The sequence below is a fragment of the Gymnoscopelus braueri genome (genome assembly GCF_963280865.1).
Source record: "Gymnoscopelus braueri genome assembly, chromosome: 6".
NCBI lineage: Eukaryota > Metazoa > Chordata > Actinopteri > Myctophiformes > Myctophidae > Gymnoscopelus > Gymnoscopelus braueri.
In genome coordinates this window covers 24682519-24701439 of record NC_137607.1, presented here as the reverse complement: position 1 = coordinate 24701439, position 18921 = coordinate 24682519, and the positions used below count along the sequence as shown (strand labels likewise).

Below are 18921 nucleotides of genomic sequence, written 5' to 3'. Positions count from 1 at the left end.
ACTTGTAGCCCCTTCAAAGGCCTCTTTGATCATTCCTTTGAAAATCATTTGCAAATGACCAGTATTTACACTCGAGTGGAAAGTGCAATGTTGTGTGAGTAAAGAGAATCACCATCTTTTGTATTTCTACCACTCTCAATGACTTTGCTTTGGAGGTCACATTAGGGTGACGTGTAACAATTAATTTCAATCCCTTTCAAAAAGCCTATTAATAGTAGCGTGTGTCTCTCAGGATTTCTCTGTTTAAAATTCATCGCCAGCATCTGTCCAAGTAACCGGACAAAGTAACCTCCAGCATTTGTACGGTACATGGGGCCTGATTCACAGCAAGAAGGTCTCGGGTTTAAAATCCCTGTAGAATGTTATGTTCTCCCATCCCCATGTTAACAAGGGGTTCTTCCCACACCAAAAGACACATGTTAGAATCATACTCTACTAGCGTCCTTGACCAAAGGCACTGGCCAATGTGGCCATAGAGTTAGAACTGGTCCCCAGGGGTCAGAGAATGGCAGCCCACTGTTGCCAGTAATTACAGTAGGCTAGGTTGAAAGCATTGCAACCTTGCTTTAAAGCAGTGGTTTTCAACCCTTTTTATATCAAGGTCCATTATTTATTCAGCATTTGAGCCACGGACCACCGCTTGATGAGATTTTACCAAAACGTAGAATATTTTGTTATCGTTGGATACGATTTTGTCCACAATTCCATTCTGTATTGATGTTGGTACCATAGGAGAGATAACAGGCAAACGTTGATCTAAATAACAATTCTTTAATTAAGTAATGCAGATGTTTTGCAATAATTTAACTCTTGAGAGTAAAATGAAACCAAATGGACCCGAAAGTGTCCATTTGGTTTCATTTTACACTCTCAAGAGTTAAAGATTTAGTTGGTTACCAACTCTCCATCATTTAGCTGGGGACCACCTGAAACCTCCTCAAGGACCACTGGTGGTCCCCGGACCACTGGTTGAAGACCCCTGCTTTAAAGACATTTAAAAACCTCCCCTTCACAATGCTCATATCGACCTACAGCAAACTACTTAGAAGATTTTGTATTATTTATTTGTATACATTTTTAGCTTTTTACCCTTTTTTCTCCCAACATTTTGTCGTTATGCCAATAAATTCCTCCCCACACACATGTGTGAGATGTCACTGCAGTTTATCCTACTGACTCACCTGAGAGGAGCCCCCACCGGGAGGACGTAGCACCTTCGTCCTACTCCTCCCACCCAACACTCCCTGCCAACAGGTGCCGCCCCAACCCGAAGGATTACGTACAGTGATTAATACCACCTGGCTTCCCCTCCCCCGAACACGGGCCAATTGTGTTCGTATAGATATATAGACACTCGACAAAGCTGGATACACCATGGTGGATTTGAACCCACAACCTCCACGTTGGTGGGCAGGTACTTTTACCACTGCGCCACCCCCGAGGGCAACTAACTTTACAAGATGAACAGAGAATAGATCTGTCTTTAAGAGAAAGAAAAGGAGAACGTTTTCCAAACTTCACTTCACCTTGAGCAAATCGGTTTCACATTAAAAAACATCCCTCTCTCCCAAAGGCAGTCGTTAATCTTTCACAAACCTCACCCAAGACTTACTTAAAGTCCTAAATCTCACATGGAAACCGCTGCTCTTCCCCTTCGCACTTATTCTAGAGCCATTTAACCTCAAACCAAACCTCTTCTTTGCCAACATCATTAAGTAAGCTTTTTTTGCCCCTTTCATGAAACCCTTCTTTCTTGAAGTTCAAAACCTCACATTTCACAATGTAGCCTCTACAGAGCTTACCGTTAATTGTCTCAAAAAGTAATTTAACCTTTCCTCAACTTTCCAAAAAGCTATTTATTAACCTTCCCTTCAAAACACCCAATGCCCAATTTTGTCACTTCTATTCTTCATCCTTTTCATCTACTGCAATCATACATCAGTGATGTCTGGCTATTAGACACTGATTCATAGTCTCTCACTGTCTCTCGTCCCCTGTCCAAAATATATATACTGTGTGTGTGTGTGTGTGTGTGTGTGTGTGTGTGTGTGTGTGTGTGTGTGTGTGTGTGTGTGTGTGTGTGTGTGTGGACTCCGTCTGTGAGAATGCCTGACACAAAACTCCATAATGCACATAAAAAGACAGACTCTGACAACGGGTAGTGCATAACTGGGTGAGGCATGCATTTCCAACTTGCATCGTTTTGGTCGAACATCTAGAGTTTATGCCCATGTTTGTATCTGTCAGTCCTTGTCCCTTTTATGCCTATATATGGAGATTCCTGATGTCTGGTTTGTTTATGTGTCATAGTGACCTGGCCGTGGTTCCTTTATGTTGTCATAGTGACGTGGCCGTGGTTTGTTTATGTTGTCATAGTGACGTGGCCGTGGTTTGTTTATGTTGTCATAGTGATGTGGCCGTGGTTTGTTTATGGCTGAGTCAGAATGCTTAAGGGAGGACGCCGGCCGGTGTCCTCCCTTAAGCCAATTTTTATTTATTTTACATACTGTATATTATTGGGCGGTGAAACCGCCCCTATAAGTGAGATTTGGAAAAATGTACATTTTCCTGCGCTGTGATCTGGGCCCAGGAAATTTGTAGAATTATCCTGCGCTGTGATTGGCCAATCACAGTCTATTCAGGACTGTGATTGGCCAGTGTCACATGACACATGTGCATAGCCCTATATAAGCAACCATAACTTGAAAAAAACCAAAAATTTGTTTTTTTCAAGTTATGCTTTCGTCCATCATAAAGAGTGTTTCAATAAATGTATTTATCTTTTGTACATGATTGGTTGACTCCATTCAGTATTGTGATTAGCTAGCAAGACACCGCCCACTTCACACAGGGTGTGATTTTATTATATACACACACACACACACGCACGCACGTACAGAGAGAGAGATAGAGAGAGAGAGAGCATGCCAGAGGCTGTCCTGTGATGTTTTCCCACCTTTTTTTTTCAATTATTCCCATAGATGTTCAGTGGGGTTGAGGTGTGGTGACTGTAAAGGGAACGCAGTCAGTGGTCCCCACAACTCCTTGCTGTTCATTGGACTTCAAATGGTCCTGGCAAACCTTTGATGTGCGTTTCAGATCACTGTCCTGCTGTGAAATGACTCCATTTCCACAAAAACTTTAAGCCTGAAGGGTGACATGCCTCTGTAGAATGAAGTGCTATACTGTAAAATAGTCTACAATTTACTCTGAGAGTGTACAAATGTTAACCAAATATGGATCCTTACTGATCCATTTGGTTATATTTGTACACTTAGAACTAAAGTCCAAGGTGTAGCACGCACGAACATCTTTCAATTTGACTGGTGCTGGACAAAAATACGTACAATGCAAAAGAAACAAAGTCTGCACACTGTGCTGTAGCTCCCAGTAGAAAACTTAAGTTAGGACAGGACAGAGTAAAGGCCTTTGCAGACAGGGTGCGATTTTTCGCACGGAAAAAACGGACAATATCATTTTTTAAATGAACACATGGTTCTCAATGACCTCATGCACACCGGCTCCGAATTTACCGTGCGGCGATGCGATGCGGCGATGCGATGCGGCGATGCGATGCGGCGATGCGTTCTTTTTCAATCGAACCCAGTTCGATTCGTGCGTCTTTTCGCATGCGGTAAAAACTGATTGACTAATCGCACCCTGTCTGCAAAGGCCTTAAAAGGACAACGTTTTGACCCATGCAGGTCTTCATCAGGTCTGTACATTTGTACACTCTCATTTGTACACTTTCAGTGCACTCTCAGTATACATAATGCATCAGTTGCATATTTACACTCTCAGTGTACAGTCTCAGAGTTACAAATGTAATTAACACTGAGGATATCTCTGTGTACTTCTATTTGGGTCAGTGTAGTTGATCCTATGCAAATAACCAACTCCACAAAAGGGGAAACAGCCTCAAACCTGAATGGTGCCAGCACCACCATGTTTGACTGTAGGTTTTATGCATTGTTGCATTAACTGTTCATGTGGCCGTCTCCTCACACAAGCCCTACAGTTACAACCGTAAAGTTTCATTTTGGATTAATCTGTAAACAAGACTTTCTTCCAGTCTGTGGTGCATGCTAACCATTTTCAGTTGTTTTGAGGTCAAAGAAGTGGTTTGGAAATCGCTTCAATTGAAGCAGAATTTTGCTAGGAATTTACTTGATGGAGTGGTTACTTTTAGACTGTCTGAAATCACTTTGGATGAAAGTAACTTTAGTAGATTAAATCGAGTTTTCGTCCAATTTAGAGATATTTTGGACACCACTGTTAAATATGTACAGTACAACACTTATCAAGACATTGATACACACTTATATTGAAATAGACAGGGCACAGCTAGTAATTAAGTAATAAAGATGAGTTGTTAATAAACTTAATAGATAAAATAGGGCTATCAAACAATTAGGTTTTAATTTAGATTAATGTCTAAATTTCTGTATTAATGTCATGTTAAAAAGTAAACAAATAAATAAAATGCGGAATGTAGCCTCAAGCTACCTCCATTGGGTAACATCAGCATTTTGAGCATATAGGCATTTTTCACTCAATTAACTCAATTAAAAAGCAAGTATCAAATGAGTTTAAAAACTATGTATTAAACAAACATATTTCATGATCTGTGCTGTAACAGTAACTGGCTGATTCAAATTGTGCTCGCTGTCATAGCCAAAAATCCAAAGGAAGCAATTGGCATACAGAGTGCCAAAAAGTAAGTAAAGTAATTACATTAAAAACATATTAATGAGCTATCCATTTAAAATTAAAAATAATGATTGCCTGTATTAACAGTGACAGGTGGATATAGGCCACAACAGCTTGACTAATTTTGTTCCATGTTCATTATTTAGCCCAATGGTACTTAATGTCTTTCTATCAAGCCTTTAGGCATACAATACCTGAATAAATCTTCACAAGGTGTAATGCCTGAGTTATAGTTGCGCACGGGTGCACTCTCCGAAAATAGCAGATCTACAAGCTCACAATGCTTGCTTATTTTCGGTGCGCTACACCTGTGTGCAACCAAGTATAACCCAGGCTTAAGAAGCACTGCACACCTGAATACATACAGTACACCATTGGTTCGCAATGTGGTGTCCGGAGACCCCCAGGGTACCTTGGGGGGGTTCCAGGGGGTCCCCAGTCAAAGTAGTTAATGAAGCATCACAATCTTTTTAACCACTTTATCCATTTATACGTTATCCATTATAGCAGATCTACAAGCTCCATGTGCTATTTTTGTAGTTTTTTAAAAATATCGAAAACGTGAATAATTTTGAATTAGTTTCAACACAAATCTTCTCTTCTGGGGTCCCTGTCACAAAACCTTTTCAGATGGGGGTCCGTGGCCAAATACATATCAATTTGGGGGTCCTTGACATGAAAAAGTTTGAGAACTACTGCAGTACACAGCACTATCTCTTCATGTGACATTTGGAAAGGTGTGTTTTAGGTTTCGTTAACACTTCTGGATTTCCGGTTGTCTCTTTCTTACTGTACTTGGGACCTTTGTAAATATTGAGACAGAAGAAAAGCCCAACATCTCCTCTGCTACCTTTCGTTCTGTGGCCTTGCTCAAACCTCTATGAAGGTCCAGACTCTAATCAGGCTACGAGCAAAACAGTAGCTGAAAGCAATTTTCTGAGGCAACGTACAGGAAAGAGCAGGATTGCAGAAAGATATGAATCACTGAGACCAATGACCTTGAAGTCAGGGGGAAAGGCTGTGTGTGTGTGTGTGTGTGTGTGTGTGTGTGTGTGTGTGTGTGTGTGTGTGTGTGAGAAAGAAAGAGGAGAGAAGAGAGAGACACTGCTTTGAACTGTGTTGGTGCGCAGACTGCGCACGTGCATGCATGTTTGGCTGCCCAAGTGTGTGATGGACAGGAGAATAGATGACCCATCTACAACAGAGAGTATATTGGCATCACAGTGTGTGTGTGTGTGTGTGTGTGTGTGTGTGTGTGTATGTATGTATGTATGTATGTATGTATGTATGTATGTATGTATGTATGTATGTATGTATGTATGTATGTATGTATGTGTGTGTGTGTGTGTGTGTGTGTGTGTGTACTGTGTATGTGTATGTATGAGATAAAGAAAGAGGAGCGAAGAGAGAGAGACACTGCTTTGAACACACACACACACACACGTTCATGCACTGACACAATGGTTCAATCTGACTGTGTACGTGTGTGTGTGTGTGTGTGTGTGTGTGTGTGTGTGCGTGCGTGCGTGCGTGCGTGCGTGCGTGCGTGCGTGCGTGCGTGCGTGCAAGCAGTAACCACGCATTGTGTATGCAAGACTGTTTCTGTCTGTCAGTGTGTGTGTTCATCCAGTCACTTACTGCAGGTTGCATCTGCCTCGTCGGATCCGTCTGCACACTCTGGCTCTCCATCACAGCGCCATCTCGCAGGAACACACTGTCCGTTCTTACAGGCAAAGTCTGTGGTGGCACATGTTTTCTTTGCTGCTCAGAGAAAGTGAGAGAGGGACAGAAAGAAAAAGAGAGAGAGATCAGATTATTATTATCCTTCTATCATCATTCAAACTACAGTTGTCTCAAAGGAAGTTGGGAAAAAGTCAGGTTTGAAATTTCATAGATCACAAGCTGGTTTGTACTGGTTTGTTCCACTTTCATTAAAGACTTTCTTTATGTGCCAGTGTGTAGTATTACACGAATGGTTCAAATCTTCTAATCTGGTTCCATTTATAGTCATTAGTCACTCATTTAAAAAAAGGTTATGCCCCTGCTTTTGAGGCTCAATCCTGGCATTCATCTATATTGAGGTTGCACCCCGTCCCAATACGTAAAATAGTAAAAGAAAATAATAATTAAGACAAAACAATATTCTAGGCTTTGCTGTTCCATTCACTATACTGGAGTGCTTTGGCAGTATATAGTGGTTAAGCTCAGACACAGTGTGTGAGCTATTGCAAACTACTCAGAAACCATCTTTAGGACTGAAACCAGCCTTTGCAAAACAGCTCCATAATGTATACAGTAGCCGTCATTGGATTTCTGGATGGCTAGTGGACAACTGCTGCAGTCACATTCTCCAGGCAAGGAGAACATTGGAGCACTTGAATTTGTCACCGGGAGGCTAAAATATCCCTCTCCTTGACAGCGAGTGCCAATGAACAAGAGAAAGCACTCGGCTAGTGTGTTAGCAATGCCTTGTCTCACTGTGATGAAATATACAGTCCAGGGGGCTGACAAATGGAAAAAGGAGGGAGAAAGGTTGTGTGTGTGTGTGTGTGTGTGTGTGTGTGTGTGTGTGTGTGTGTGTGTGTGTGTGTGTGTGCGCGCGCGCACACACACTATGTGTGTGTAGTGACAGCGAGGGTGAGGGGAATGGGTGGTGTTTAGAGACAATAAGTTCCTGTTCCATATCTTTAAACTGTGTTTAAGTGCCATTCTGCCTCCACGTGCATCCTTCATTTAAAGGTAGCTTAGCTGAGTGCTAGGTCAAGGCGCGTGCACTGTATTGTGGATGCTGCTGCTGTACTGGCCTTGTACAAATATTTGACCACACACTGAAGGATACAGTGACGTCGTTCCAAACCCAAATTGACTTCACAGAGAATGAAGCCTCTGTACCTGTAGCAGAGGCGCTACCACACTTTCCACATTAAAGTGTGAAAGCTATGGAGCCCACAATGATGGCAATGTTAGAGCAAAATGTGTGTACATATTGATCTACACGTGGAATAGATCTCCTAAAATTACATCTACTGTATAAGCTCACAACGCGTCACATGCTGACACCCAAAATAGGGACACCAGATAAGTGGTTAAGTAAAGGCAAGTCACCTTTATTTATATAGTACATTAAAAGGAGGACAATGAAACAACAAACACATAATGCATACTGGGCTGCTGACAATGCGGCGAAAGGAATTAGTCTCACTTCAAACCAAATGAACTCCATGTGGACTAGAATCCCCAACAACAGCATCAGCATCATAATTCTACAGAGCACACAGCGCTGTTCTGCTCAACTGGGAAGCAGCTCTCCAGCTTGTTAGCCTGATGTTTATACAGTATGTGCAACATTGGAGCATGAGTGGTAAACGGGAGCGCTATGACTGATTGGCCCAATGGGAACAATAACAATGAATTGCCTAACAGAGCTACTGACAGCATGTCAGCTGTGTAGACTGACTGTAAGACATCCACTGAAGACACGTTGTGTGACACCCACCCACACCCACGCACACGCACACGCAGTAGACAGAATACTGACAGAAAAGACTGAATCAATAAAGAGAAAAGAAGAAAAGAAAATCAGGTCACAGGTAACGGAGGTGGGATCGAGAGAAGGTGCAGTTTAAGTGAAAACCATTTCTCCGAGGATTACAATGAGAAGAAAGAAATTAGTTTCAGTGATAGACAAAGGACAGAGAAAAGTGAGTGAAAGACAGGGAGGAGAGAACAGAGGGATGCAAAGAGGGGTGTGGGGTTATATGAGGCAATAAAATAATCCCTCCAGAGGGACTGAACAAATTTGCTCTCTCCTCCTAGCCCCTCTATCTATCGGTCTATCATACACATACACAATTTTGCACACTAGAGAATTGAGTGAATGGATATATGAATGTCTAGACTTTCAATCTGCAGGTTCCAGTACCTTAATTTAGTCTCATCAGATGCACCACCAAGCTGTATGTGATAATAAAATTGGATATAGTCAGACATGATGATACAAGGCAGCAGCACAATACAACAAGCAATGAAGGGGATTGAGCTGCAATAAGGGATATCTCAGTCTCCGCTAATGTTGGAGCCATCGTTGGCTTCCTTTTACTATTCCTCCTGAAAGGCTTCACGCTCGTTTCAGTTGAGAACACAAAAGGACGCAGGCGAGAGAGAGACCCGCGGGCCTGCACAGTGTGCAACACTACACACAGTGTGATAACAAAACCACAAAATACAATGTAAAATCACAATTGTGAGTCAACCTTGTAAACCAACCTTCCCTCTTCCTCTTATCTCAAGGACAAAAAGAGCGAATAGTTCCAAGGTGAGGCCACCGCCCTGTTAATGCGTGTTCGATGTCATACAATACAGTGCCTTCAACGACTTCCAACCTGGCATCCCTATTTTCGCCACGTCATTGGGGGTAAAAATAAATAAAGATCTAGCAATGCTTTGTAAGATTCTAGATCTGTTATTTTCGCTATTTGTCGTACAATGGAGTATATTGGGCTTAATGTGGTTACCTTAGGGGGGAAATGCAGGACAACAGCATTGGCAGATGAAGACAGTTTTCCCCCTATGAGATTAAACAGCTACAACGACTACAACTAAATGTATTGGAAAGGAAACAACAATGAATTGAATGAAAGGTTGGTGAAAAGAGAAACGGAGACAGCGAGCAACACTGGACTAACATACACAAGGCAAACAAAGGCACACATACAATAGGTCGTCCATTCAATCCTCTGTATACACACACACACACACACAGCCATGTCTCCCTGTCCCTCAGAGTTGCTGATGTACCCATAAAAACAGCTCTTTATATTTACATCCCAATGCACCAAGGTCTGTCATAATATGAATGTCATCCATATGGAACAGCCTGAACCACACGCGTGCGCACGCGCACACTCACACACACACACACACACACACACACACACACACACACACACACACACACACACACACACACACACACACACACACACACACACACACACACACACACACACACACACACACACACACACACACACACACACACACACACACAGCATAGTTTGCATCATGCAGATTCATATTTATGTGAGGCTCCTGGGTCTCGCTAACAAAAGCACAGCGAGCAGTGCTAGCAGTGTATTTGAATCAGAAAGCGTATTCACATGCAAGTATAGTCCATGTTTTTAAGTGTGTAAGTAGCTTGTATAAAGCTCAGCAGAGGAGCAGATGTGGTCCTCTCTAACCCACTACACTACAAGACCCACTCCACAGGAAAATCCTCAGTGTTGATTTAACTCTTGAGTGTACAAATGGGTAAATTAACACTGATTATATTACAGTGTAGAAACCCTGTAGTGGGTTTTTATCTTGTTGTTCATGGTACTCAATGTCTTTATGAAGTTAAATATGGTAATGTTTGCATTTTCTCATTGCGCACAGTAAAATCTGAGGTTAAAGATGGTGATGTTTGCATTTTCTCATTGTGCACAGTAAAATCTGAGGTTAAAGATGGTGATGTTTGCATTTTCTCACTTTCTGTGAACAGTGAGTTTTAATTAACTAATGGAGTATAAAAATGGACCCCTCAATTTTTATACTGAGTAAATAACGTAACGATCATGATTTCATAGTGTGAATGACATTTTACCTGCAACAATTGGATAGACCTGAATGCACAAAAAATATCACTTTATTGGCGTGGTTCATAAAAAGATTGTTCTGTCTTGCTCATTCATTTAAGGCAACTGAATAATACATTTCAAGGGTGTCAGTAGACACCATTTCTTTGCCATTCATTATCCACTACTGTTACCACTTGCGGCCAAAGTCGCCGCTGTTCTGCAAAAAATACACAGACTCGCTTTAAATGTCTGCCTTATAATGTTTGAAAAGAAAGATAAAACAGATCATAATTGCAGCAGCGTCAATTGACTGAACATCCATGGCAGCGATGTGGATCGTACCAACTTTCATGCAAGGCTGATAGATAGACCACCAACAAGTAAAGTTAATTAATTAATTAATTAATTATTTCCATTCCACATCATTAACCCTGATGTACCTACTGTACAGTACTATGTCGTATGAAGGTGTCCCACTGATGGCGCACAACAAAAGTGATTTCCATGACATGCCAAGAGGTGGTCTTACTGCTATTGTAGTCCTGTCGCCTATCCTAGTATCTGAATCTTCCCTTGCCTCTCTCTGCACTGCTGACCTTCTACCTAATGTCACGCTTGGCGGATGTCTGTGATTGCTGATTGACTTAGGGTGACCTCCCCATGTTTACACAGTCCCCAACCCCCCCAAGCCATGTGTACACACACATACAAACACACGTTAAGCACACTGTAGACACTACTTAGGATTCAATGCCGCATCCGTAAGACAACGACATGAGTCCGGATGCCATGACCGGAGAACAGGTGAAGGTCAGTGCTCTTATCCGAGTCATTCAATTTCCACACTCTGTTACACTCGCTCACGCACGCACGCACGCACGCACGCGCACACGCACACGCACACACACACACACACACACACACACACACGATGGGTGTGCGGAAATATATTATCTACCGCTACAATTACAGCTACGGGAACACTGTCAGTTTTGATTACGACTGCTAAATCCTTTTCCCTTAAAGCTGCAATCCATAACTTTTATGTCCTGCCTGGAATTCACGGGTCTCCCACATGACACCAAATTTCTACTGGTAAACTGAGAGGCAATCCTAACCAGGCCATTGGAGATAGAGCGCTTATGGGCTTCAGGCAGTACAATTTGTCAACCATCTAGTCCTACAACACAAGGGTCCACTTTTTTTCAATGAAAGAGATGGGAGACCACTTCCAACCACTGCAGATGTACCAGGTATATTTCATTAACATACTCTATACAGATTTGTTAAAACATTCTGTTCTTTAAAACGGATTGCAGCTTTAAAGGTTGATTAGCAATAACAATGATCTCAAACAGACAACTGAAGCTTGGGCTTAATCTCCAGTCTTTTGCTTGACGATTATGTTGATTAGGTTCTAAGATAATGAGGTTTAAGGAGTTTTAAAGGTCATTTCAAATGGATTTCTGATTGTCTTTGATTGAACACAGCAGAGTCTGAGCCCGCATCACTGTGAATGTGTGGTCTGAACCTGTAACAATGTGAACCCCTTATCTCCATATTTTAACTTTTGATGTTTTTTCGTAAATGAATACCCTACTTCTGCAGAGAAAAAACACAGAGGTGCTCACAGGAAATAAAAATGTCTTAAAGGAGTATTGGAGGTGCTTCTAGGATCAGCGGGAATGTAGACTTAAAAAGGAAGAGGAGATCCGAGCACTAAAAAAATGGGGAGCAGAGGAAGTAAAGTTTTCTTCTATAAAAATTGCCAACATGTTTCGACCGGTTAAGGTCTTCATCAGTACTCGCCCTGATGAAGACCTTAACTGGTCGAAACATGTTGGCAATCTTTATAGAATAAAGTTTGTTTTAACTTTACTTCTCTAGTTTACCTCTCCTCCCCATTTTTTGAGTGCTTGGATCTCCTCTTCCTTTTTAATACCCTACTGTACTTCTTTATACTACAAATAGCCGATCAACAAGATCGGAAATTTGAATCTTGAAAAGTAACAGTTTTGGCATATGACACTGTGTTAATGTGTGGTGTGAACCTGTAACACTGTGTTAATGTGTGGTGTGAACCTGTAACACTGTGTTAATGTGTGGTGTGAACCTGTAACACTGTGTTAATGTGTGGTGTGAACCTGTAACACTGTGTTAATGTGTGGTGTGAACCTGTAACACTGTGTTAATGTGTGGTCTGAACCTGTAACACTGTGTTGTTGTGTGGTGTGAACCTGTAACACTGTGTTATTGTGTGGTCTGAACCTGTAACACAACCTGTGTTATCCACTTAAACCACATATGGTTGACTAGAGTCACTCAGGGCTCTATACTAGTGTCTTTTCTGTTTTCTGTTATTGTGGGGAAGGCTCTAGCCGATCAACAAGCACACAACACATCTCACAGTGTGCTTAACCCATTAAGACCTGAGGCCGATCCTACGAATGTCTTCTAAATCCCAACAGTATTCAGAAATAAAATTATGTTTCTATATCAGAGGTGCTCAAACTTTTTCATGTCAAGGACCCCCAAAATTATATGTATTTGGCCGCCGACCCCATCTCAAAATATTTTGTATATTCAAAGATTTGCACACATTTTCATATATTTTCAAAAATAGCAGATCTACAAGCTCATAGCACGGCACCGATTGCCGTGTTAATGTATGAGCTTGTAGATTAGATATTTTTGAAAAATATTGAACATTTGTGCAAATCTATGAATACATTTTAAAGGGAATATTTTTTACTCAAATCTTTGCTTCTGGGGGTCACTGGAACAAAATATGGGGTCCGCGGCCAAATACATCCTATACAAAAGTTTGAGAACCACTGATATAGCAACATATTTTTTTTCAGAAAACAAGACATTTGCAGATGCGTTCCCGGATTGAATGGGTTAGTCTGTACTCCATGGAGGCTGTCAAAGTGCTAATCTTAGTATCTGTGCCTGTAAGTCCTGAATTGCTACACAGTAGAATCCTGAGTATTCATTTAACTCTGAGATGTAACCAAATGCACCCATTTGGTTACATTTGTACATACTCTCTGAGTAACAAATGGATACATCTTTGATACTAATACATGCAAGAACAATGTAAGTGAGTGTTCTGTCTGTCTGTCTGTGTGTGTGTGTACGCGCGAGCATGCGCGCGCGCGAGTGTATGTGTTTGTGTGTAAATGTGAAAGAGAAAAATGTATGTTTAAGAGAGAATCCATGAAATGGAGTGTGAAAGGAGATCGGTGAAAATAGAGCGAGACAAACAGACTAGACAACACACAGACAAAAAAATAAAAGACAGAGGGAGTGCACCAAAGAGAGCGGAGACGGAGCAAACGGATGGCCCTCCATGCCGTAGTAAAAGCCTAAAGAGCTAAAGAACGCAGCATGTCAGTGGAACGATAGAGGTCGTTAATCAGAGAGCAGGGGTAGCCACAACGGTGCAAGAGTGGTGAGAAATCAGTCAGTGTGCGTGTGCGTGCGTGCGTACGTACGTGCGTCTAACTCAAAGGCCTGTTGAGGAAATTGAAGACCTGTCTAGTTTTCCATTGGTCATAGGAAGACAGAGAGAAAGTGGGGAGAGACCACCAGAATACTTCAACAGCATAGCATCCCGCTGCCCAGGCAGTCTGCCACCCTCTTAGTGAGGAAAGAACTATCATCTATCTTTTGCTCATCTTCAGATCTCTAAAGTGAGGACCGGCATCCATCTTCTGCTGATCTTCAGGCCAAAGCTTGATTGTTATGACTAATTGGTTGCTAAACAATGTAAATGCCAACAGCGGTAACTGGTGTCAGTCCACTCCATAAGGGGTTGTGTGTGTGTGTGTGTGTGTGTGTGTGTGTGTGTGTGTGTGTGTGTGTGTGTGTGTGTGTGTGTGCGTGCGTGCGTGAGAGAGAGATGGAGGGGGTAACCAAATTAAATTAACCAACACCAATTACACTGATTAAAATAAATGGGCTGCAAAAGCCAAAAGCCAGGGTAACTCACCCCTGTTTGTTTAGACTACTTTTGGGTACGGATGTCAGGACACCCCCCTTTCGGGGGCTACCCTTTCTGAATGGGTTAGAGAGAAGCTGTGACCACTGTTGGTGTTCAGAGGGTGCCCACTTTACCAATATGTCTTGATATTTTTGATTTAAGCTTTATTTTAAAAGTATGATTTTTTACCCTGAGATTGGGGACAATCATATTTAACCCACTTTTCGGGACTTGGGCGGGGCTTATTTCACACAACAGGAAGTCACCTTTGGGGCTTTGGTCTATACACACAGCCTACTTTAAGCCACCTTTGGGGTTCTGGGGACATATCCTGGCTGCTCTATACTGCACTTTTCAGTGATATCATCTGTTATGCTATGTCACTAAAATGTGGAATGCCCTACCAAAGGCTCTAAAGGAGAATAAATCCCTACTCTCCTTCAAAACCGCCCTAAAAGAGCACCTACAGGAGGTTGCAAATTGAAACTGGCCCCTGTAAAAAAAAAAACATAGCCTCCCACCCCCGACCTGTTTCACTGTAAATAGTCCTCTTCAATTTTTTTATTTTATTTTTGTAAATAACTATTACATGCTGTTCCACATAGTGTTGCTGTTTATCTGATCAATGTTTCTATGAATTGAGTACAAAGGACCACAATTGAAACAAGCTTGGCTTTTTGTGTAGATCCTTTTAGCAGACCTTGTATTCTAAACTGTTTAAGCTTTTTGTTTGCAAACTGCTAATAAAGTATTCAATCAATCAATCAATCAATCAATCAATCAATGCCTTCTCTGTATTGTCACTTTCCATGTCACAAGCATGTCACTGTTCAAAAAGAACTAGGGCCTGTTTCACAAAGGGTAGATTAGGATTTAGCAGATATCCTGGCTTAAACAAGCCAGGCTCAGCCATGACTCGGTTTCACGAAGGAAATCCCGCTTTAGTTATCATGGAAACTTAGCTGTGAAGTTAGCTTGCTCCGGACCAGGATAACGGCCAAGCTTTATTAATCCGTGTCCTGTTGTTCAAGTTTTGTGAAACAGCTTTGGGGTATTAGGCTATACACAAACTACTGTAAGCCACCTTTGAGGTATTAGGCTATACACAAACTACTGTAAGCCACCTTTGGGGTATTAGGCTATACACAAACTACTGTAAGCCACCTTTGGGGTATTAGGCTAGTATACACAAACTATTGTAAGCCACCTTTGGGGTATTAGGCTATACACAAACTACTGTAAGCCACCTTTGGGGTATTAGGCTAGTATACACAAACTACTGTAAGCCACCTTTGGGGTATTAGGCTATACACAAACTACTGTAAGCCACCTTTGGGGTATTAGGCTAGTATACACAAACTACTGTAAGCCACCTTTGGGGTATTAGGCTAGTATACACAAACTAGTGTAAGCCACCTTTGGGGTATTAGACTATACACAAACTACTGCAAGCCACCTTTGGGGTATTAGGCTATACACAAACTACTGTAAGCCACCTTTGGGGTATTAGGCTAGTATACACAAACTACTGTAAGCCACCTTTGGGGTATTAGGCTAGTATACACAAACTACTGTAAGCCACCTTTGGGGTATTAGGTTATACACAAACTACTGTAAGCCACCTTTGGGGTATTAGGCTAGTATACACAAACTACTGTAAGCCACCTTTGGGGTATTAGGCTATACACAAACTACTGTAAGCCACCTTTGGGGTATTAGGCTAGTATACACAAACTACTGTAAGCCACCTTTGGGGTATTAGGCTAGTATACACAAACTACTGTAAGCCACCTTTGGGGTATTAGGCTATACACAAACTACTGTAAGCCACCTTTGGGGTATTAGGCTAGTATACACAAACTACTGTAAGCCACCTTTGGGGTATTAGGTTATACACAAACTACTGTAAGCCACCTTTGGGGTATTAGGCTAGTATACACAAACTACTGTAAGCCACCTTTGGGGTATTAGGCTATACACAAACTACTGTAAGCCACCTTTGGGGTATTAGGCTAGTATACACAAACTACTGTAAGCCACCTTTGGGGTATTAGGCTAGTATACACAAACTACTGTAAGCCACCTTTGGGGTATTAGGTTATACACAAACTACTGTAAGCCACCTTTGGGGTATTAGGCTAGTATACACAAACTACTGTAAGACACCTTTGGGGTATTAGGCTAGTATACACAAACTACTGTAAGCCACCTTTGGGGTATTAGGCTATACACAAACTACTGTAAGCCACCTTTGGGGTATTAGGCTATACACAAACTACTGTAAGCCACCTTTGGGGTATTAGGCTATACAAAAACTACTGTAAGCCACCTTTGGGGTATTAGGCTAGTATACACAAGCTACTGTAAGCCACCTTTGGGGTATTAGGCTATACACAAACTACTGTAAGCCACCTTTGGGGTATTAGGCTAGTATACACAAACTACTGTAAGACACCTTTGGGGTATTAGGCTAGTATACACAAACTACTGTAAGCCACCTTTGGGGTATTAGGCTATACACAAACTACTGTAAGCCACCTTTGGGGTATTAGGCTATACACAAACTACTGTAAGCCACCTTTGGGGTATTAGGCTAGTATACACAAACTGCTGTAAGCCACCTTTGGGGTATTAGGCTATACACAAACTACTGTAAGCCACCTTTGGGGTATTAGGCTAGTATACACAACCTACTGTAAGCCACCTTTGGGGTATTAGGTTATACACAAACTACTGTAAGCCACCTTTGGGGTATTAGGCTAGTATACACAAACTACTGTAAGCCACCTTTGGGGTATTAGGCTATAGTATACACAAACTACTGTAAGCCACCTTTGGGGTATTAGGCTATACACAAACTACTGTAAGCCACCTTTGGGGTATTAGGCTATACACAAACTACTGTAAGCCACCTTTGGGGTATTAGGCTAGTATACACAAACTACTGTAAGCCACCTTTGGGGTATTAGGCTAGTATACACAAACTACTGTAAGCCACCTTTGGGGTATTAGGCTATACACAAACTACTGTAAGCCACCTTTGGGGTATTAGGCTATACACAAGCTATACATAAACTACTGTAAGCCACCTTCGGGTATTAGGCTATACACAAACTACTGTAAGCCACCTTTGGGGTATTAGGTTATACACAAACTACTGTAAGCCACCTTTGAGGTATTAGGTTATACACAAACTACTGTAAGCCACCTTTGGGGTATTAGGCTATACACAAACTACTGTAAGCCACCTTTGGGGTATTAGGCTAGTATACACAAACTACTGTAAGCCACCTTTGGGGTATTAGGCTATACACAAACTACTGTAAGCCACCTTTGGGGTATTAGGCTAGTATACACAAACTACTGTAAGCCACCTTTGGGGTATTAGGTTATACACAAACTACTGTAAGCCACCTTTGGGGTATTAGGCTAGTATACACAAACTACTGTAAGCCACCTTTGGGGTATTAGGCTATACACAAACTACTGTAAGCCACCTTTGGGGTATTAGGCTAGTATACACAAACTACTGTAAGCCACCTTTGGGGTATTAGGCTAGTATACACAAACTACTGTAAGCCACCTTTGGGGTATTAGGCTATACACAAACTACTGTAAGCCACCTTTGGGGTATTAGGCTAGTATACACAAACTACTGTAAGCCACCTTTGGGGTATTAGGTTATACACAAACTACTGTAAGCCACCTTTGGGGTATTAGGCTAGTATACACAAACTACTGTAAGCCACCTTTGGGGTATTAGGCTATACACAAACTACTGTAAGCCACCTTTGGGGTATTAGGCTAGTATACACAAACTACTGTAAGCCACCTTTGGGGTATTAGGCTAGTATACACAAACTACTGTAAGCCACCTTTGGGGTATGAGGCTATACACAAACTACTGTAAGCCACCTTTGGGGTATTAGGCTAGTATACACAAACTACTGTAAGCCACCTTTGGGGTATTAGGCTAGTATACACAAACTACTGTAAGCCACCTTTGGGGTATTAGGCTATACACAAACTACTGTAAGCCACCTTTGGGGTATTAGGCTATACACAAACTACTGTAAGCCACCTTTGGGGTATTAGGCTAGTATACACAAACTGCTGTAAGCCACCTTTGGGGTATTAGGTTATACACAAACTACTGTAAGCCACCTTTGGGGTATTAGGTTATACACAAACTGATAGATTGTGGGGTCTACTTTTCTCAAATCACAAACACAGGAAGTACATTTTGGGGTCAATGCATTTTATTAATTGTAGGATATATTTGTTTTAACTGAACGCAGATGTACAAGCTCTTGTGAAGACATGCAGAACATTAAACCAACAGCTACGTATTAGCCACTCTGGATAGTGGACAAAAAGGTAATTTCTGGGCCTTGATAATGGTGCAAACTGGACTATACAGTATAAAGGGATATGTTCAGATTAACCACATGAACTCCAGCGTTTCTATTCTGGACATATCAAAATAAGCAAGCAGTCGACACAAATAGGCAAACTACAAGACCAGTATAACATGCACCCCCACAACAGCACATTTTCCTCCAGCCCCATTAACTCACTCACTGCCAATGACGTGTTGACATTTGTTTG

At 41.7% G+C, this 18921-nt stretch overlaps 1 protein-coding gene across 2 annotated transcripts in view; it reads right to left on the bottom strand.

The window, feature by feature from the left end:
* lrp8 (low density lipoprotein receptor-related protein 8, apolipoprotein e receptor) overlaps positions 1-18921 on the bottom strand; it is a gene marked incomplete at its 3' end in the record, with an annotated part of 245237 nt that overhangs the window by 127171 nt on the left and 99145 nt on the right. For both annotated transcript variants that reach the window (XM_080430722.1, XM_080430721.1), the window contains exon 3: positions 6349-6471. In XM_080430722.1, the coding sequence (XP_080286848.1) occupies positions 6349-6471 (123 nt within the window). The remainder of the gene's footprint in view (positions 1-6348; positions 6472-18921) is intronic.